A 22,089-nucleotide genomic window follows, 5' to 3' on the forward strand; every position below is an offset into this window, starting at 1 on the left:
AGACATCCTAAGTGGTCCTATATAGGCGGTAACACCCATGCAAACTAACTCACACACCCAAACGATCAGTGTGTCACACGCAAAGTGAGACTTGACTAATACATGTCTAACTAGCTAATTCAGCCAACTAGTGTGAAAATAGACTTCCAAACAAAATAGGGCAAAATATTAGCAAAACAGTGTATAATATTTGCAAGGTGCTAAGCTAAATGCTCAATACTTAAATTAGCACAAGAATATTGCACAATAAACTTGTCATGTTTCTAGCAGAACTGAATAAAATGTTGTTGTGATTTATATTTCATCTTCTGAACATGTCCCTTGAATGGTGGCTCCTGCTTATTCGTAAAACCCAACTGACAGATGCTTAGTTCAAACATGACAGAATCAAGCAACTTGTGTCAAGATGGCTGTTTTAGAAGCATCATGCTGTCAAAAGTTATTATTACATGGAAGAATGGGAGAAGACCTCCATGTGTGTGGGTCACCAAACAGATTTCTTTGCGGCAAACCCAGTATCAACCATATATGTCACAAATGTAAACTGGAAGTAAAATGAAATCTTTTTTTCTCTCTGTCACAGTGTAGGCATGTGTTGCGTTGTATTTGATCATATTTCACAACGGAAATGTCAGCACAGGGGCGGAGGTCAAATGGAAGGATGACGAGCAGAGGATATTGCATAAACAGGATCTGACAAAGACGTCTGATTTTGTTTAGACCACTGAGAGTATCTTTTAAAGAGGACTATCATCTGTGCAATGAGCTGGAGCTGTGTTCAGCCATGAGTCGTGAGTCATCTAGAGAAACACCAGAATTACAAACTCACACAGACTCAATTTCTTACATACACAAACACAATAGAATATTTGCACACAAAGAAAACGTAGACAAGGTGCGGTTCTGTCCAAAAATGTATAATATATATACTGTAAACGGTGGCATCAAAAGCATTGTGGCAATTAAAGGAGTAGTTCACTCAAAAAATGAAAACTGTTATCTCATTTTCCGGCCTACGGAATAAAGAAAGTCGTAGCTTATAGGTTTGGAACAGAGCATGGGTGAGTAAATTATGAAATTGTTAGATGAACTACACCTTAAAGCCAGACTTAATGGTGTTTACTAAAACATGCTTTACATGCAAAACATTTAATAAAAACATGCTTGTTGATTTCAAATGATATAATTGAAAAAAAACATTCTGCAATTTCTGGTTGTTAGAAACAGAACGTGATGAGCTACAGCTGTGTTCACTCCGCTAGGAACATGTGTGAACTCGAGGGGCACTGACTTTATGCATCCACTAAAATTACAATAAGAAAGTTCAATACTATTGCAAATGTTTTTTAACAAGGCTTAATTGCCCAAATATTGTTATGGGCCCTGTATATGGAGTTTTCATTCATCAGATGTTAGTTCTACAACAGTGTGCCTAGCTTAAAAGCTATTCTATATTCAATAAGATTTATTATAGTTCAGTCTTGGGTATAATATTAAACAGTTTAACATTATTCTTTACACAAGGTCGTACAGCAGTGCCAAAACAACAACATAAAGTAGCATTCAAATGTTTGGGGTTACTAATTTTTTTCTGAAACAAATCTGTTTTTTTTTTCTCTGCCAGAATCCATTAAATTGATCAAAATTGATGACTTCTATTTAAAAAATAAATGTGATTTTTTTAAACTTTCTATTCATCAAATAACCCTAATATTAAGATATGAAGTAGCACAACTTAATATTAAGAAATCTGTCTTAAGTACCAAATCAGCATAATAAAATAAAACTTCCTTTTAAAAACATTTCAGTAATCTTAATGACATTTGGTAGTTTATATTAGTAAAAAACGGGGCTTTCAATTTAATACAATTATGATTAATCATGCCCCCTGATGTTTGAAATCATACTGACTGATGGTGTAAAGAGTACGAGCGATTCACATTTATCAGCCTCATGCTCATTTCTCCTGCAAAACTATAAAAATTTGCTCTTGCACTACAACTCAGATGCATGCAAGGTACTTTTCTCACTGTGAATAGCCTTACACACCCCTTTCTTTTGAATCAAGCTGAATATGATTTTTCCTGACTAAAGGGTTTACATCAATGTTATCCATTCTGGTTGAGGTATTAATCAGAGGATTCTGGGGTGAAGTAGAAGAGATGGAAAAGCATCTGGGTAGAGATGTTGGAGAATCAATTTGAGTTCTCCTCGATAATCTCATAGGTGAAGAAATAACGCTTTTGAGATATCTAATGCTTTTCAGAGCAGCAGAGCCTCCTGAAACTGCTTATAGTGTGGAGTTTAAACAGCTTTTAATAGTGTAGTCAAGTGGTAGGAAGCCATGGGTGAGGGATACTATGATAAAAGAAAGAAGAGAGGTGCACTTCTCTTCTTTTCTGTAAAGTGTTTGGCTCCAATAAACAAACTCCTGTACAGATCTGCAGTCACCTATTCACATTTCAATAATACAGCTTTTAACCTGGAGAGCACAGAAATTACGTCCCAATCTGTAGCTCTCTCAAAATTTAGATCCATCTTTTATTTATTGATTTTGGAGCACAGACATTGCAGAGGTTTTTTGGCTGATCAATACTAAATGCTTTCTCTACCAAATACAAAAGACGAGGCCCTCTATAAAACTCTGGAGGAAAGACTCTCAGGTTGCATTGTTTATACGCATATGTGTGTATGTTTTCAAGACCATAAAGTTGTGGATTACACACAAAAACACAAGGATCGAGACATTAAACCCATTAAGAGAACCACCCTTCGGCAGAACACGCACACCCGAACTCACTAAAACACACAATCACTCCCTCACTCACACACACACACACACACACACTGTGGCTGCAATGCGTCACTAAGGAAAAAGCCTGAACAAGGAGACAGAGAAGAAAAGAGGGAGAGGATGTGAGATAAAGGAGAAGAAAAGAACAGCAGATGAAAGAGGAGAGAGAGAGAGAGGGAGGGATAAATAGAGTGTGAAGGAGAAAAAGAATCCTGTTCCTGCCTTACAGACATTCCTGTTGTCATGGAGACCAGCCCTATAATCTTACACACATGAACATGTCAGCATACTTCTGTTTGAACACATCTAGAATAGCTCAGACACACACACACACACACTTCTAATCACAACGTGAAAGCTTGGTCTCTCAGCTGATGTGTAATTGGCTGGTTGCCCTGCCAGTCATACAGTGAGAGCTCTTTGATGTGTTAAGATGACTGCATGACAAAGGCAACAAAAGCCCTGCATTAATCAAAGACAACATTCCCTTATGCTAACTATGTCACCATAGCAACAGCCGGGCAGATTTTTGCATCATAATCAACTGCACATGCCACAAAAACCTTCTAGAACATTGTTGTGAGCCATTCTGCGAACCTAAATGAACACTATTATTGCCCTTAATCTTTGAGAACTCACTGGAACTCAAGCCCACAAAAACATTGTCCTTACCCTGCAGCCTTAAAAAAAAAAAAAAAAAAAAAAAAAAAAAAAACTAAGAATCAGTTAGAACATATTCCTTATGAAACAAATTTGAAAACCACATTGGCAATATCCCATGCTCTACTGAACTCTGTCTCCACCCTGAAGTTTAGAGAATCCACTAGAACATTTAGTCCCTGCCCTAACATTGAGAACCCTCTATAGAACACTGTCTTCATGCTATAGTCTTGAGAACCCACTACAACACCTTCCACACCCTAAAGCCTTGAGAATCCTACTATGCTGTGCTCTAGAGCAGTGTCCCTTTTAAACAGCATTTGAAACCTTCTTGAACCTTCTTCCTATAGCCTGAGGACCTTTTATAACACCATCTATTCCTAACAGCCCTCCAGAACACTGTCCTTAACCAACAGTCTAGATAGCTTTTTAGAACATTACCCTTTACCCTACAGTACTGAGACCTTCTAGTGCACTATAGCTTCCCAACAGTACTAAGAACATTTACAATTAATTTGCAACATGACCCATTTTACAGAGATTTAGAGACTTCTGCTGGTACACTTCTGTTTCATTGCATGTTACATTAACGGTGTGGCAGGAAGAGTGTTGTAATGGGTTTTTCCAAATCTACATGGCAGAAACAGTGTTTTGGGAGCATATATTCACATTTAATCCATCCAAGGGGAGCCACTAGAGCTAACTTTAGTGTGACTACTGGTCTACTGGGTGTAGCACATCTAAAATCTTAAATAAGAATCTTCATGTAAAGAAAAACAGTTAGGGCCCATTTACAATAAAGACGCAGGGCAAGGGACTGGAAAAATAGTCTTCATACAAAGATGTCAAAGATGTCCATCTAACGCATATCGCAAATGCAGCACTGTGGAATGCAAAAACATTTGTTTTGTGAATGGCTCCCTTACATGTGCACTTACAGACCAGATTACCATATACGTTACAAAGTAACTACACACAGCAATCCAGAGCAACCAAACAATCCAAAAACCATGCAGGACGAGCATGAAAAAAAATGGAGAGATGTGGAAATAAATGAGGAGCTCACACTGAAATGAAAGACAGGTGCAGTAAACAGACACAGAGCCTCAATTTAAGCTCAAGTTGTCTGCTGTGTTTGAGGTTCAGAATTGATGTGTGTTAATGTGTGTTTTCTTAACTGTGCTTGTTTGGTTGTTTGCTTGTGTGTGTATTGCACTCACATTCTGTTTGCCCACTATGTTATGGAAGGGAAGTTCAGGGCTCCATGTTCCCTCCGTGAAGGAAGTGTTAGATGTTCTGTGATCTGATTGGTTGGTGGAATCTCTCATGATGTCCTCAGGCAGTGTGAGTAAGCTCTCCTCTGGCTGCTTGATCAGGAAAGTCTCGATGTTATGCCTGCGCAGGAAGTCGTTACGGTCCTTGCCGTGACCCTCCTCCACCTCATAAACACCGTTCAGACAGTCTAGAGCCGCTTTAGAGATGTGGATCCTCCTGAGGGGGTCCAAATTAACTACAGATTCATCTCACACATCCAAAACAAAGCATCTTTTTCAAAATGAGAATATACAAAAACCAAATTAATTTCCTCCCACACAATTACACAACAAAGGAGAGGAGAGGTGTCCTTAAAATATATATTTTCCATCACAGTCAAGCATATTTGAGGGCAACTGGATAATCCCACTGTACTTCCCTTATTTTTTTTATCCCAAAAGAGAGCTTTTGTGTGCACATGTGTGTGTATCTTACCCAGGTATTCCCCCTGACTCCAGTTTGTTGGCTATGTCGACATCCCAAGACCAGACGTCAAACTGCCATTTCCGCAAACCAAGAACTCCACAGAGAACTGAGCCGGAATGGATACCGATGCGCATGTCTATGTCATGCTTTGTACGTGAGCGCACATACCTAAACATACAAATACAAAAAGGTTAGGATGGACAGCTAGCTAGCTAGCTGTGTTGCAATTCTGTAATGGTGCTGCTAAACAACTGTTGAGCTAGAGAACTCACACTGGGTTTACAGGCAAGTTGAAATACACATCATACTATTACTCCTGAATGGGGTACCAGGTAGAAGTAAGTGGCTGTTTATAAAAAGAGGAATCGAGGTCACACTGTCACTGCTGTGTGCGTGTTGAGTGGTAGTGTGAGTGCTGTGATATCTGACAGCACTCACACTAGTGCAGCACACACATACACACACACCTGCGGAACAAGGGCCTCTCATCTGCTATCTAGTCTCTATTAAGGGTCAACAGAACTGGTCTACTGGCCTCTCCCTCACTGTCATTCACTCACTCACTTTACCTTACTACTGACATACCACAGACTTCCATTGTTTTAAAATAACACTAATAATACCCAATACAAACTCAAATGCAACCTGTAAGGCAGAAATTAACATTATGTCTAATTTTGTGAGTTCCTTTGCCCAATTTGTCGACCTATAGGAAAGAAGCATAGCAAATGAGATCCCTTTACTTGCACTCTTGTCATATCAAATTGGTTATGACTTTCTTCAGTGGAACACAAAGATGAGGAATTAAATAATATGATGGTTGGTTGATTGTGTAGTTAGAGAGAGGTCAAGCTTCAATAAGTTCCATAAAAGAATCTTAAAAATAGTCAATACAACTCATGCACACTTGACAAGTCATTCATTATTCACTTACAATCTTCCACTCAGGTGGGCCATTTACCACTGTGATTATTGAGTCAGTCAGTTAAGCTTGAGAACAAGATGATTCATATAATTCATGCAAGCTTTGTGAACTTGATCATATGATTCATTATTGGTGCGACTCAATAGAACAATTCAATTTTGTGCATTATTACGTCTTGCATTAATAAGTATATATATACAGTTATAGTATGGTTAAACTTAAGATAGTTCAAAATCACTGAATGGCTTAAATTTCAGTCTGTTCACTACAAAAAGATGTAGTGTATGATTTCCCGTATTTAGTGTTGGCTGGCATTATAAAACATGAAATGTTTCACCATTACCTGATGGTTTTGATCATGCTGAGGCCCATCTCAACACAGCAGTGGGCATGATCCAGTCGAGGCTCAGGAAGGCCAGAAACACAATAATAACAATCCCCCAGTATCTTGATCCTCAGACAATGATGCTCCTTGGGGGGGGGGGGGGAGACATTTTTAATTTTTATTTACAAACTGTGGACAATATTTTAATTTATTGCAACTGAATCAATCAAAATACATTAAGTTATCCCAATAAAAGTAATTAAGTGGATAGCTGCTTAATGTAATAGTTGCAAAGTTTCACAGGGATACTTTATATGAAGGTTTGAGCATTTATAACCACTATTACCCTATAATTTCCACTGCAGTCTCTATCTGTGGTTGTTATCTCTCAGCCTGCCAGGTTTTTGTGTAGAGCTCAGAGAGGGTGGTAATTATAAGGCCCCCACTCACTCATTCAGTCTCTCTGAGATCCATTACTCATGCCTACTGCCGTATTAATGTCTTTTCACAGCTCAGTAAATGGCTGTATGGAAACAAAGAGTCATTACGCACGTACCTGTCATTTGTCAGATGCTAAAAACACCACCTACAGCTCGATTAGCTCTGGACTGATTCATGATAGCAAGTTTGAAGCACTAGTGCTAATCTGAAGGCTAAGTGAATTCCCTTCACATAATCAATATCAAACCATGGGCCAATTTATTTGGAAATAAACTTGGGAACTAGCATTAAAAGCTATTGTAACAGCACACTCCATACTCAAAACATCAACATTACAGCATGATGCTAATAAAGATATTATTAAACTTGAACCTGCTCTTATTTGGATTGAGCCTTAAGGAAAAAGTACTGTAGTAACATTGATGGTATCAGACGATAATACCATGGTATTTTATATACACACACAACTGTTCAGAAGCTTGGGATCAGTAAGATTCTTTGTGTTTTTAAAAAAGTATCTTATGCTCACCAAGGTGCATTTATTTGATAAAAAAAAAAAAGGTTTACGGTGAATTTATATAAAGGGCGTTGTTAGGTATGACACAAATCGTATTATATAATATAATAGTCATATTATTCATAGATTTCTGTAGGTCAAATGCTAGCACATGCTGCTTGCAACATCAAGGTCATGGATTTGTTTCCAAGGGAACAGACATTCTGATAACATAATATGGTCCTCAAATATACAGTACTCCAACGAATATCATGGCACCAGGGTTTATGTCCATAAACATGGTATTTCCATGGCAAGTCTAAAAAATATAGCAAATTTTGTCATGTTTTTGGTGTCTCTACATCACATGCTTAAATCATATGTCAAGTAACGAAAGCGTTAATGTACATTTCCCATTAGGTGGACCCTGGCCAATGAAAGCTGGCAATGAATCAACTGCACAGTTAACCAGTACAGCACTTACCACACACATATGACACCTCTGAATAGACATTGCCATTGGGAGAGAAAATGAATACTGTTCATTACAATAATCTGCTGCAGAATTTAATACCACACCAGGCTTGTTCGCCTGAGTGTGACTGCAAATTCACACAAACATGCACAAGGACACAAGGATATTTAAACATGACATATGCCACATTTGAATATCTGCAATATGCATCAGCAAGCCACTTTATGGTTGGTTAATCTCCAATGATTATTATACTGACTCATGAATACGATTATTGGAAAACTGCAGAATTAGGATGGAGCTTAATATTCTTCATAATGCATTTATTTCCTCCTCCAGTCTGAACAACAGAACAAAAAACACATTTGTTAAAAACACAAAAATCAATTTGCCCATAATATACGTGTGTAACTAATGTTGTTCTTTTATTCCAAGGGCAGCCAATTAAGATATTCACTGGCTGTTGACAGTTGTACACTTGCGCTTACACACACACACACTCATAAATCAATGTTATTAATGTTGGGGACACTGTCAGAATGATTTTATTTATATGACTTTTGCAACAGGCATTTAGCACATCAGTGCACTGCAGGACATGAAGGAGGGTGAGCTGGCACATATTTCAATCGCCTCTGTACTCTAACTGAACTCAGCTTATCTGGTGCCACTATAAACACCAAGCCAAGATATGCAGGAACTGCCCTTGGCACACAAACATAACACTTGTCTTTGTTTCACACATCCTGCAATAAATATGTGCAAGCGAAGCAGCAATTGCCTGAGATAAACAGCGCTGACTTATGTGAATAAAGCACTAAAATAATCCTAATTTACATATAAAGGTGGTGTGTTGAATCACAATGACTTAAAGGGATAGGTAGCCAAATTTATTTAATCTGTCATCATTTACTGAACCTTATGTCGTTCCAAACCTGTATACCTTTCCCAAGAAGAAATTCTGTTCGTTTTTTTTTCATACAATGTAAATCCAACCCCCACCCCTTGTATGCCTTAATTAATATCCAACTGCTATTTCAAGGACCATTACATGCTTTATACTAATGTATGTGTGTAAGTCACTCACGTGTGCCAGTCGGTCAAAGCGTGCAAAGAGTTCATTGAGCATTCGAACGAGTTCCTGAGCGGAGAGTGTGGTGGAAAGATTGGTGAAGCCCTTCACATCAGCAAAGAGAATACTGCACAAAACACACATGCACACAGACCAGCTGAAAAAAATTATGATAATAGATTTCCCAAACATTTTACAGCCGATCAGTACATTTTAAAGTGAGATAAACAGAAAAAACTTCCTAAATATATAAGCTAATTGTACTAATAAGTTTAAACATAATAGCTATGCAAGCTACGTTACTTTTAAAATGTTTAGGGTTAGTAAGGTTTTTTTTAATTGGTCAAAAGTGACAGTTTGATTTATCCAAAATCCAAAATTTATCCAAAATCCTGAAAAAAAGATCACAGATTCAACAAAAATTTTAAGCAGTAAACTTGTTTTCATTGATAATAATGAGAAATGTTTCTTGAGGACCAAAATCAGCATCATGTGAAACTGAAGACTGGAGTAATGGCTGCTGATAATTCACAGGAACACATGAGTAAATCTTATTTTAAAATACAGTTAAATAGAAAACAGTTGTTTAAAATTGTTCCACAATATTTCTGTTTTTACTGTACTTCTGATTAAATAAACGCAACCTAGTAAGCAAGTGATGTTTTTCAAAAACGTTCAAAAATCTTATTGTTTTTAACATTTTTAACAGTCCTATAACTGCACAAATAAACAGATTACAGAAATTATGCTGTGGAACATGCCATTTTTTTTAAATAAATTTCTATAAGGAACTTCATGTTAAGAACAGATTAAGCTGACATTAAATGTTGTTTTATGACAGGACAAGTATTTTATCTGCAATCATTCATTATACATTTGTTATTACATATACTATATTAACACAATTTAATGAATGATGTAAGAATAAGAATAGGCCAGCGTTAAGGTTGGCTAAAATGGATTCATTTTGGCTCAAATGGCCATGAACTGCCATTTTCGGGGCCAGTCAGAGCCTATTACGTGCTCTTATGGTGACTGACTGCGCTGTACTGGGCTACTTGTGTGGGTTACATAAGAGAGTGACTCAGCCATAATCAAGGATGACTGGGCCATTACGGCGGGTGACTGAGCTGGAATGGTGGGTGATCAAACCTTAATGGTGGTTGACTGATTCAATTCCATTTGATTCTTTTTTGTTCTATTCATGATGTCAGTACCCCAATGGAAGAAATTACCTCACGTTCTCATAGCGGTGAATGTAGATACGGTGAAACTGGTGCTGTAGGGTCTCGTCCTCCACGTTGGTCATGTCGTTAATCATCTCCAGCACTACGAAGCGCGGCAGCACTGACAAGACCAGACGCTCCTAACACAGGTGCAGCATGGGTAACGTGCTTCATTAAACATGGATTTAAATCATTCAGTCATTGAATACACAAGTACACAAACAAAAACACTTTTTTTTATATTATACACATCAATTCCCTTTGAGTTTCATCCAGTTTACCAATTCAACTAGTATACCAGTTTTACATTTAAACTACTTCACAAATTATAAGGTAGAATTTCATTAGGAAACAGGTTTTTTTCATTATTTCATTATTTAACACCACACATTAATATATGATACTGTTTTCTTTTACTGCAGTAACAGCGAAAGTTCAGTCAATTAAATATCCCAGAGCATCCAAAGGGCTAAATACAAATGCATAACTGTGTCTTTTCAAAATCATTTCCCAAAAATCAAAATCAATTTATAATTCAGTAGTGAGAATAAAAAGTCTGAATGCTTTTACAAGAACATCTGCCAAATATATTAAAGCTGAAGTATGTAATTGCACCAAAAGTAATTGCAAAAATAATAATATTTTCAAACCGTTTCCAGTCTTCCATTGGTTGAGCCAACACTGTGGTGTTTGGCTGGTCAGACGCATACACAAACAACAATAGCGTTTACACTTTTTGGGAGGAATAAAATTAACAGCTGCCTCTCTATATTATGTTGGCTGAGGTAGGAGAAAGTATTATCAAACTGAAAAACAATTACACACCTAAGCTGTAATTCACCATTATGATGCTGCATGGATAAAGAGGTACATGCAAATATGAATTCACCAAGCCAGGGGTTTGTACTTTCACCACTGGCTGGGCTAAAAGCACAGGAAATTTGGATAGATGGACATACAAAAGAAGAGGAAATGCAAGCACACACACACCCACACAGTGGTACCAGCATGGGCTCCACTTGACTGGCAAATAAAACCCACTTCAGCAAACAGCTAGAGTGCTCTCAGAGAAAGAGATGGGTGGGGGGAGGGGGAAACAGAGAGAGATTCCCTAAGGAGTCTCGGAACCTTTCTACACTAGCCTTCTGTCCTCATGAGACGCTGTTCTCATCTTTAAATCAATTACTCTCACCCATTGTGGCTCATTGCTAATAAAGGAGTGTGATGTGGCAAGGTTACGTGTGAGCATAAGTGCGCACACACTTTTAAAAGGTTGGGGTCAGTAAGATTTTTTGGGGGGAAGGAACTGAATATTTTTATTCAGCAAATATGTATTAAATTGATCAAAAGTGACAGTAAATACATTTGTAAAGTTAGAAAAGATTTATATTTCAAATAAATTGTGTTCTTTTGAACTTTATATTCATAAAAAAAATCCTGAAAAAATGACCAAAATTGTCAAATATTGGCAGAATAATTGTCGCTTATAATATATATATAGTATATATAATATAAACAGACACATCTAAACTAGAGCTGCATGATTAATCGTATGCAATTGCCATGCGTGTCTCAGTAAGTTCGCTGACAAGCTACGCAATACCACGCCATAATCGCAGATGAATCACATGCAGTTATGAACGCGATATTGCATAGCTTGTCAGCGAACTACGACTCTGTATATTAAGTACCGCTCCATTTGAAAGCAGGTAATGGACATTTACTGCTAATCACAGAACCGGCTTTACTGACGAGACACGCATGACAATCACATGCAATTATTCGTGTAGCCCTAATATAAACTGTGGTATTTTGTTACAAGTACAGATAGCATCGCAATTTGTTGAAAAGGTTGTTTTGTTTTGCACACATACAGTACACATAAACTTCCTGGAAACATCCAAAAGCACTCTGCTCACATACACATTTACATGTGTGACGTGAATGTGTGTGAAGGATAATTTAAAAGTTTGCAAACACTAACCTGGCGCTGGTTCTCGGTCTCCAGGCGGAGACGTGCCTCGATGCACCTGCGTGTCTCCAGAAAGGCCTGTCGCTGGGCGCGGTCTGACAGGTAGCTGATAAACATCCCTGCAGTGTTTATACATAAGAACAGCAGCACCTGAGCTAACAGCTGGAGAGAAAGAGAAGAAAAAACAGAGAACCTTAAGATATTAGTGTACTAAACTGCAGGTGAAACTATTCTAGATACAAATGAACTACAACCATTTATCAGCTGTATATGACAGTGTGTGAAATATTACACTGGAAACAAAAACAGCATAAACAGTGTCCAAAATTAATATTTTGCTTCATGTGTCAATCGTGAGTGGCAGTATTTTACATTTTTACTAGAGTATATTTTTGGCATTACACTGCCTGCATTACTGTTCAAAACAAACCTGCACAGTAGCAGATACCAGCCAGTGCCAAGTAAGAGGTATTTTTCCTTTGCAATTGGCACTTGGCAAGTGTAAATTTCAGACCCTGATCATAAACATACAATGCTTATTTTAATTTAAATGCAATACTATGCTCTAAGAGACAGAAGCTAAATGTAAAATTTCTTCCTATTTCACACACACACAAACACAAACACAAACACACAGAGACAGACATAAATGCACACTAATGTAAAATTAATAAATGTCAGTCATATACATGAGGCAGAGTACAATATTTTAGAGTTATTAAGCATGCTATTATTTTAAAAGTACTCAAAAAAAAGTTTCAAAAGCAAATAGGTTTTTTAAAAACTGTGCATGGTCTTATTTTTAATTATTTAATCTCATAAATTAACTGATAAAAATTCATAGACACTGTGATTTTCTTATGAGAAATCTGTCAAAATATTTTGCATTAATATAAAGATATAAAACCATGCTGATTTTATATTGCTGGTTTCTGGCTTCCTTGTGTATCTTATGTACAAGTACATTAGAACTGAATTGAAACACTTAACCCTCTGCAATTAATAATTGAACCACTTACCCCTCTGCCATCAATAAGATTACGATGTATGAAGTATGATGTAACCACCTAAAATCATTAACACTCTAAAATAAATCACTGCCCTAACATGTTTAGGCATGTCTTTGCACCTGTTACTATAAAAGCCTTATAGGCATGTGTGTGTGTGTGTGTGTGTGCGTGTGTGTGCGTGCGTGTGCGTGCGTGCGTGCGTGTGTGTGTGTGTGTGTGTGTGTGTGTGTGTGTGTGCATCAATTAGACACATCCCTCACCGGAATTTACATTTTATGACTGATTAAAGAGCCCCCCATCCTTTATAGTTTCAATCACATCATTTTTTTTTGACAGAGGCCCTAATTAATACAACCCCTCCAGTACACACACACACACACACAGCAGAATTAATGAAGCAAACATTATCAACATTCAAGAAAGTTAGCATGCAAATCCACTAAAATATAACTTTTAATCATTCTAATTGTTGCTGTTTGTAATTGTAATGTGCATGGGCAGTAATATACAATAACACACAAAGAGATAAGTGATGTGGACAGTTCTAATAGGAAAGCTCATTATTTCAGACTTTTCCTATTCAAATTACTGACCTTTAAAAACATCATCTCACATCACACAAATCCTCTCCACATACCAAAATATGAACAGGCTACAGAACAATGACCAGTATTTGTGTGTTCTTAGAATATTACTCTTAACCATGGGAAATGGGGTACATTTATCCAATGTTGTTTTAATAAGTTTTAGGTCAGTTCCCCACAGGTGTACTAGGAAGATAACCACAGGTTTAGTTCTTTACAGTAATTAATTATGGCCATGACCCACTAATATTTAACAAACAGAAATAAAAATAATAATTTTGAACAATATATATTTTTAAACATAAGAAACATCTGTGAAATGCTTTACATAATAAGTATGGCGACCTGTTTAAGTAACTGTGAGAAAGTTTAAAATAAACTTTTTTTTTTTTAGGCATAATGTTGCAATTATGAGTAATAAGATCAAAATATTTTTGAGACATAAGGTTCATTCATGAGAACGATTCCCAACTGTGAGACACAAAGTCACAATTATAAGAAATACTCCCTAATGTGAGCTATGGAATTGCAACTGTGAAATATAAAGGTGCAATTATGAGAACAAAAGACCCAATTGTAAGATATCAAATCCCAAATGTGAGATGTAAAGTTGTAATTATGACAGTCCCAATTGTGAGATATAAAGGCGAAAGTACTGAAAGAATTGTAACTTTATTTAAAATTAATGACATTTGAATTGGTATTTTATCTATGCAATATTCTTTCAGTTCTATATGTGCAGCTTAGCTTAAATATGAAAATGTTTTGAGTCCACTCTACATTTCATACAGTGTGTGTGTGTGTGTGTGTGGCCATCAGCTAAATACAGCAGGAGAATTAACACAACAAATATGTAAAGTTAAATCACTGACTTCTAAATAAATGCTTCAAACCACACACACACACACACACACACACAAACACACACTTCAACTATAGTCTTTAACACCATAATTATCTCAGCAAAGTACAGTGATATCCATCAGCATGCAGCAGAAATCGTTAAGAGTGATTGACTCCCATTGACTGCAGCAAATTATAAAAAAATAATCATAATAACAACTGCATAGTGGCTCGTAGACCAACAGATCTAATGAAACTGTTAATATCAACATTGTACTCCAGCCAGAGAGTCTTCACCACACTGAGGAGTCGAACTGAGATTTAATTAACACTCCATTTAATTTCAGGGGTTGATTACTGTTTTAAAATGCTGCCTTTGAGATTTCCTAAAGATATGCTGCTGGCCACTGATAATTCAAAATTTAACAAAAATAAAAAATAAAAATAAAAAAGTTTGCTCACTCTCAAACTATCCAGGATGTAGATCAGTTTGTTTCTTCTTTGAAACAGATTTGAAGAAACTTAGCATTGCATCACTTGCTCACCAATGGTTCCTCTTCATGGAATGGGTGCCATCAGAATGAGAGTCCAAACAGCTGATAAAAACATCACAATAATCCACAAGTAAAACACATGACTTCAGTCCATCAGCTAATGTCTTGTTAAGTGAAAAGCTGTGTGTTTGTAAGAAACAAAGGCATCAAGGCATTTTAACTGTAAACTTTCCCTTCTATAGTCCATAAACCATAATACTGCTTCCTCCAGCAAACAAAGGCCAGCCCATGATGTCATCTCACATAACAATCCACTGACACACTTGTTTAGAACTGTTTTGGAGTGTTTCCACTTGTAAACAGTGCTTTTATCTGTAAATATTTGTCTCCTGATACAGATGAGATGACATTGTTTTACTGGAAAAAGCAACATTTTGGATAGAGGTCTCATATTTTATCCAGGAAGCAAAAATTTTAAGATAAAGATGTCTTAATAATGGATTTATTTATTACAAACACACAGCTTTTTGTCTCATAAGACATTAACTAATATTCTGGAATAATGTTTTTAGCAGTTGTTTGGATTCTCATTTTGATGCCACCCATTCACTGCAGAGGATCCGTTTCAGGGCAAGTGATGTAATGCTAAATTTCTCCAAATCTGTTCTTATGAAGAAGCAAAGTCATCTTAGATGCGAGGTGAGTGTGACTAAACGTATAGAACATTTTCATTTTTGGATGAACTATTCCTTTAAAGCCCACAACCTTCTCCTCTGACAGCAGAGACCTTTAAGTGCTATACAGAATAATAGTTTCACCCATAACTGCTCACCTACAGATCACTTTTATATATTTCATTCCCAGCACTTTTCACTGATGTGGTCAGGGTTAATCTCAATCTATTTTAAATTACTTTATTGGTCCTGTCTTCTTGTTCCTTGTGAAACATCAGTCAGAGTACATGCCATATTTATTTTGATGTGAAACAGTCTTTTCTGATCAAACCTTAAGCATTGGACCATTACCTACTAATTCTGTCCATGTTGCCCTCTACAGTGTAATACTGAACTCAGGACAACTTTACACTATCATTGTTAGCAGCACCTGATTGATCTGAGAGTTTTGATCACACTGCAGGACCATCTACAGTGTCAGCAATCAAGTACTAGACTGAAAATACATTATTAGTCACTCAGACATAAAAATTGAATTGACTAGGGAGCCTGCTAATACTGATCTCTATACATGTGTGAAAATCTCCATGTGCAAAAAGATCCATAAATGCATTCTGTGTTTGCTTGGTCTACACATACAGTCAGGTTTCTGAAAGTAACTGATACTGTGTCATAGGCTTTGCTAGAGCCCATTTATTTAATTGTATTTATTAATACAATTTACACTGAATTCAGCCTCCTTAAAAAAAATCTGTAATCTCGCTACATGTTTGCTGAAAACAGCAGCTGCCGCAAGATGTCTGAAGTTATTCACTCCGAATCCTTCTCTTAAACTAAACTTTAAGTGTCATCTTTCCCTCAAGTCAATGGCAGACCTCTGCATATGTAGGGCAGCAATATTCGGCACAGAGTCCTGCCCACAAACAGTGCTCCACTTCTGTTACTTTCTGTTCCACAAAACCAAATGCACCAAAGATGGTACCTTTTCTTACATAGTTGTGTCAAAAAGTATTTGTATATATATTTTGGAACCTTATGTCCAACTTAAAAAAGTCTGTATTTCATTTCATTAGATAAAAAAAATATTAAACCAAGTCATATCTGCAAACAAATAATGCTAGAGCTTTTCTCTGAACTGGCGTCCTTCTTCAGAGATGTTTTTAATGATTTTTAACCAATTGCTTTCAAGGATGTTTAAGTGGATGTATGAAGTCAGCTTCTCTCAAATTCACACGTTCAAGCACAATAACCACTGGTGTATTTCATTATATTAACAATATACTGTATTTGAACAAAAATGACAGTTAATACATTTAATGCTTCTTCAAAAAGAAGTTTCCACAAAAATATTAAGCAGCTAATTTCAACATTGACAGTAATAAGAGATGTCTTTTGAGCACCAAATCAGCATACCGGAATGATTTCTGAAGGATCATGTGACACTAAAGACTGGAATATTAGTTGCTGAATATTCAGCTTTACAATCACAGGAATAATTTACAATTTCAAATATATTAAAATAAAAATCTGTAATTTTAAATTGTAGCAATATTTCACAATATTAATGTTTTACTTACCAAAACCTTTAAAAAGCCTATCTGAGATGAGATATGTATTTATGTGTGAGTGTATTTATGGTCAGTCAAGAAAGATTTGAACTCCAAACCTCTCGTACTGAAAGCTGGAATTACTCTTCTGACCCACATCATCACCCTGCACTTTGTCTATCCACAATCCTTCCAGCTGCACACAACACTCTCACACTTGTCTGGTGGAGTTTGTGAAGTGTCTTATAAATGATTGATGGAGACCCTGCAGGAGTTTCCATAAACCCAGAGAGAGAACAAGAAAGCAACTGCATGCTAACTGATGTCTGTCTTACCCTGGCACTGATGACATTCTATATACGTAGCGCTAAACACCGAAGCAGGTGTGTGGACAGGTCTGAGAAAGTGTGTGAGTGCGTCCTATAGTATAAGCGAAGGAGAAGAAAACAGAGATGGGAAACGAAGAGATGCCGGCAGACAAGTGTGTGAGTCAGAGAGCCCTATATCTCCCTCCCACGCTTGCTATTTTTAAAGTCTACCTCACAGCATCTTCGACAAATTCAACACACACATTTTTGGGTCTGCTTGGCTGAGTTTGACTATTTTGACCTGAATCTGCATATAGACCTCTGGATCTGGCCTGAATCTGTATGTGAAAGGACACCAAACAACTCTGTCTGCCTGCCTCTCTTTGCTGTGATCACAGTGAATAATCATTACACACTATAATTAATTCACTCGGCTTCCTGCCTCTTCACCAATGCATGTGCCTGGGCGCTTGTTTTTGTGTCCAGCAGATTCACTTGTTTGTGTTTTTACTGTGTGTGCAGGTGAACACCACAAAATAACTGAAGTGCCACTATGACTCAATTTAAATGTGATATGATCATGTCGAGTAGCAATCTTTCAGCGTCTGACAGAGAGAAAAAGAGGCTTTGTTGGACTGTATAAAGACATGTCTGCAAGCGTGTCAATGTAGTTGCTATTTATACAGTAAGTGAGAGTTTAAGTAAAAAAAAAAAAAATAATTCAAAAACTGTGTGACTCTTTTTCTGTAAGACACAAAAGAACATATTTTGAAGAACATTGATGTCCAAAAACGTTAAAATCATATTGACTGTATACGGACAATATGCATTTGGACAAATAAAACTTACATTTTTTTCAAAATATTTTCTTTTGTGTCCCACATTTTTTAGTTCAATGATGGCAGCATATTCATTTTGAGAGAATAATCCCTTTAATTCTAATTTTTTTGTATTTGTATTTTATTTTTTGCAATATGATTTCATAAATATATTGGTAAAGCTCACAATGCTCAAGCTCTCCTCAGATGTTATTGAAATGTGTAACTGACCGGAGTGCTCTAATATGACTGCTTTGCCGCATACACGAGCGCTTCATGACCTTTACTGACCTCTATATAAAATTTGGATCGCAAAAACAAACCATCAATATCAGACTCAACAGCACGGCGCAGTCTGCGACGAACGACCTTAAAATGTCACTTTCAGCACCACGTTGGATGGACAGCGACCGTTGCGCTTTGGTTCTGCCTTGAGCACTGAAAACATCCGTTGTTGCACCCGCACAAATGCACCCAAACTTGTCATGATGTAATATACCACATTCCTCTGTCTCACCTGATTCGTGGAGATCTGCGCTCGAGGGGGCACCAATAGCTGGAGCGCGATGTGTAGCGCGGAGGTCAGCAGTCCCGCCACGATGGCCCAGGTGAGAGGCAGAGGCAGCATGCTGTAGGTGGCAAAGAGCGTGAAGAGCACGTACCCTATCCCATCCCCGAGCAAGCCGTAGCCCAGTCCCGTCGCGAGGATCTGTGTGGCCATGGCGACCCAGGTCACCGCGCCGCTGTACTGCAGGTATCCGTGCGAGCTCGTGTCCTTGCGCACCACCACCAGAGCGCAGATGACCACCTCGATGCCCGTGAAGAAGCCGAGCAGCATTCCTTTAATCGGGTCCATCGGAGTGGACGCCAGGGTCAGGTGTAGCATGAGCAGGGTCAGCTTTGTCACCACGTCCAGAATGTTCATGACCACCACCGACTTCCGTCGCTGGCCCAGGAAGTAGCGCTGGTACAGTCGCTCGAGGTCCCTGGACTTGAAGGCGTAGCGCAGCGTGGGGAAGATGACCCCGCGGTACGTGTAGCCCCAGCTCAGAAAGAAGTCGGAGTTGCTGGGCGCGCAGTCGATCTGAAGGAAACCAAGGTCGCTGCTCGAGCGCTCGGGGAAGACTTTAGTGCCGCCGTTGTTGTGCCGGTCGCTCATCGACGTCCTGCCGGAGGATTGTTTGCGCGAGCCCTGCGCGTGAGGCTCGTCCGGTGAGACGGGTGTCGGACTGTGCTCGTGAATGAATCGCTGCTCGGTGATGTGTCGCACGGCATTCTGCCACAGCAGGCGCTTCGGTCGGTTCCCATTGTTGCTGGGGATTTTGTTGATGGTGTACAGCTCCTCGCTGGCGCTGGAACAGCAAACCTCAGACAACTCCATTGTCCCCACGCCTGACGCGGTTCTATTTACCTACGCGCGATCTCAGAACAGAGACAGCGAAGACGACCAGATGTGCGAAGAAGAGTGAAGGCGAACCGAACGGAGAGTGGAGAACACATCGGGACAAGCAGACTGGTCCCACGGCAGCTGCCGCTCATCCTCACACGTCTTGTCCTCCGCGAACGTCAGAGCGATTCGGTCGCGCTGGCTCGTGCCATTTGGCTGCGCAGCGCTACAGCATGGCATGCGCCCGCTCCCGTGCTGAAAAACAACGCATCTTAACGCCTTCTGACGAACAATGTGCCCCCCGTTGTCTGCTTGTTTTATCTTCTGTGCTGATACAGAATATCTTTGTTGTGTCTCTTTTCTCTTTATCGCAACCTGGGTGCACAAACAAGAATCTTGAGTCTTTTCCACAACGCCATTCCGCCCCTCGCGCGGCACAGTCGAGTCTTTTACAATATGTGGGTCTTCTTTGATATGTTTTCCGCTCAGGAACGGTCTCCAGGAATCTTTGTCAAATCCAGAGGTGAGGTTTAGAGTTGGAGGGGAGTTGAGAACACCTTCCTCTTCGGCAGTTTTGGGATAGCAGAAGGATAATGGAGTGCTGAAATCCAAGAATAATATCACATAATACAATCATAAACAAGAGATACGTTTGTATCAGTCAGTAAAGATACTGAAGGCTTCTGTGATGTTATACAGAAGCATTCGGTGCGTCCGCACACATCTGGAGAAGATGGTATTTACACTGAGCGAGAGAGAGAGAGGAGGCGGAGTGTGTGTGTGTGTGTGTGTGTGTGTGTGTGTGTGTGTGTGTGTGTGTGTGTGTGAGAGAGTGTGTGTGTGTGTAACTGAGTATTCCCGACGTTTGTTACGCACCGCACAGAGGAGCGCGAGAATTTGTGGCAGTGAGGGAACACAAAGCAATTAACAACATAATTTATGTCTTCTTTCAAACACAGAAAATAGGTCAATTTTACCAATACTGAAATTTAATATCGCTTATTGATTTCAATATCGTCTCAATAACATCTCAATATTGCTTAACATACTAGATGCATCCTTCTACTTCCAAGATAAAAATGGTATTTTCTGCTCTGCCTTCAGTTTTGAGGTCCCTGATTATTGTTATCAATACAGAAAACAAGAGTTGGGCATTTAAATCTTTGTGCCAATTTTCATTCATTTAATTATAAACTAACAAGCAGACAAAATGTTCTATCCACTGGTTTCACTTTTTTATCTAGAAGCCTACTTTTCGTAAGTTGCACTATGCATTGTTTATTTATTTAAAAAAAATTATAGCATTGTTAAAGTTAAACTGCAATTTTTTTTTGTAATTTTTATCTAAATTGTCAAGATATTTTGATTAACTTAACATACTTAGCTCGAGCGCCGTTACCGTGACTCACCGGTTATTCGTCTTTTTTACATATTTTACAGCTCGAGACCCCAAACGGGGCTGATCAAAGCGGGCCGACAGCCCCTCGCGAGTGACTCATCGCGTCCCACGCTCGCGCTGCCGGCTCTTTTTTTAACGGCTGTGTGCCTGTACCATACGACCCCAGTCTCTCAATGTTTTGCTAGCTTCTTCACTTTTTCTGCTTGCTCTGGAAAAAGAAGGATGAAAAAGTGTCACAGGAAACTCTTGGAGGCAGAGGCGCCTCGCGCTCACGGCTGCTCTGGGCATCTGCATCTACCATTTGTTACACTCATTCAGTTCATACAAAAAATTAAATAGTGAATTAAGTGCACACTACCTAACAGCAGAGTCGAATCATGGTCCTGCAACCCCAGTCCAGCTCTTATAACCACTAATGGCAGCCATTATCCAACTTTAAGTGACAAGGGTGATTTGGCAAAATGACAACTTGGGTCCTTGTGGTAGTTCTGGTGTTGCACTCAATGTGGTCCACAATGAGGTCTCAGATAAAACCATGACTCATTATGGAACAGTTCATCCAAAAATATGCTGTGATCAGTTTTATGAGGCCGGGGAGCTTGGCATTACTGGTGTTAAATCAGTGTCTTCATGTGCCAAGTTTGAATATGCTCTATGTTCCACAGACGAAACAAAGTCATAAAGTTTTGGAATGACATGAGGGTGAGTAAATGTGGACAGAACTTGTCATTGTATTAATGTTTTTATGAAGTTTCTGCCGGTCCAACATCAAGTCACCAGTGTCTGATTTATCTTTATTTAGATCAATTACTTGGTCACATAAGCAAGCACATACTGTACACTAAAGTTAAAAATGTTCAACCAAATGCTGAATTTATTCGATCAACAGCAAAAAGAGT

General features: G+C 38.5%; 1 protein-coding gene across 4 annotated transcripts in view; it reads right to left on the bottom strand.

The window, feature by feature from the left end:
* Positions 1–20,570, bottom strand: part of LOC127934466 (adenylate cyclase type 8) — a 37,824-nt gene extending 17,254 nt beyond the window's left edge. Inside the window, exons 1-7 of one of the 4 annotated variants that reach the window (XM_052531875.1) lie at positions 18,922–20,570; positions 12,139–12,288; positions 10,164–10,294; positions 8,944–9,055; positions 6,463–6,590; positions 5,204–5,362; positions 4,675–4,945 (exon numbers count right to left, since the gene is read on the bottom strand). In XM_052531875.1, the coding sequence (XP_052387835.1) occupies positions 4,675–4,945; positions 5,204–5,362; positions 6,463–6,590; positions 8,944–9,055; positions 10,164–10,294; positions 12,139–12,288; positions 18,922–19,785 (1,815 nt within the window). In that variant the 5' untranslated portion in view covers positions 19,786–20,570. The remainder of the gene's footprint in view (positions 1–4,674; positions 4,946–5,203; positions 5,363–6,462; positions 6,591–8,943; positions 9,056–10,163; positions 10,295–12,138; positions 12,289–18,921) is intronic. The other 3 variants (XM_052531885.1, XM_052531892.1, XM_052531901.1) reach the window with 3 other exon arrangements.
* Between the last annotated feature and the right edge of the window lie 1,519 nt (positions 20,571–22,089).

The sequence above is a fragment of the Carassius gibelio genome, chromosome A2, assembly GCF_023724105.1.
Source record: "Carassius gibelio isolate Cgi1373 ecotype wild population from Czech Republic chromosome A2, carGib1.2-hapl.c, whole genome shotgun sequence".
Taxonomy (NCBI): Eukaryota; Metazoa; Chordata; class Actinopteri; order Cypriniformes; family Cyprinidae; genus Carassius; species Carassius gibelio.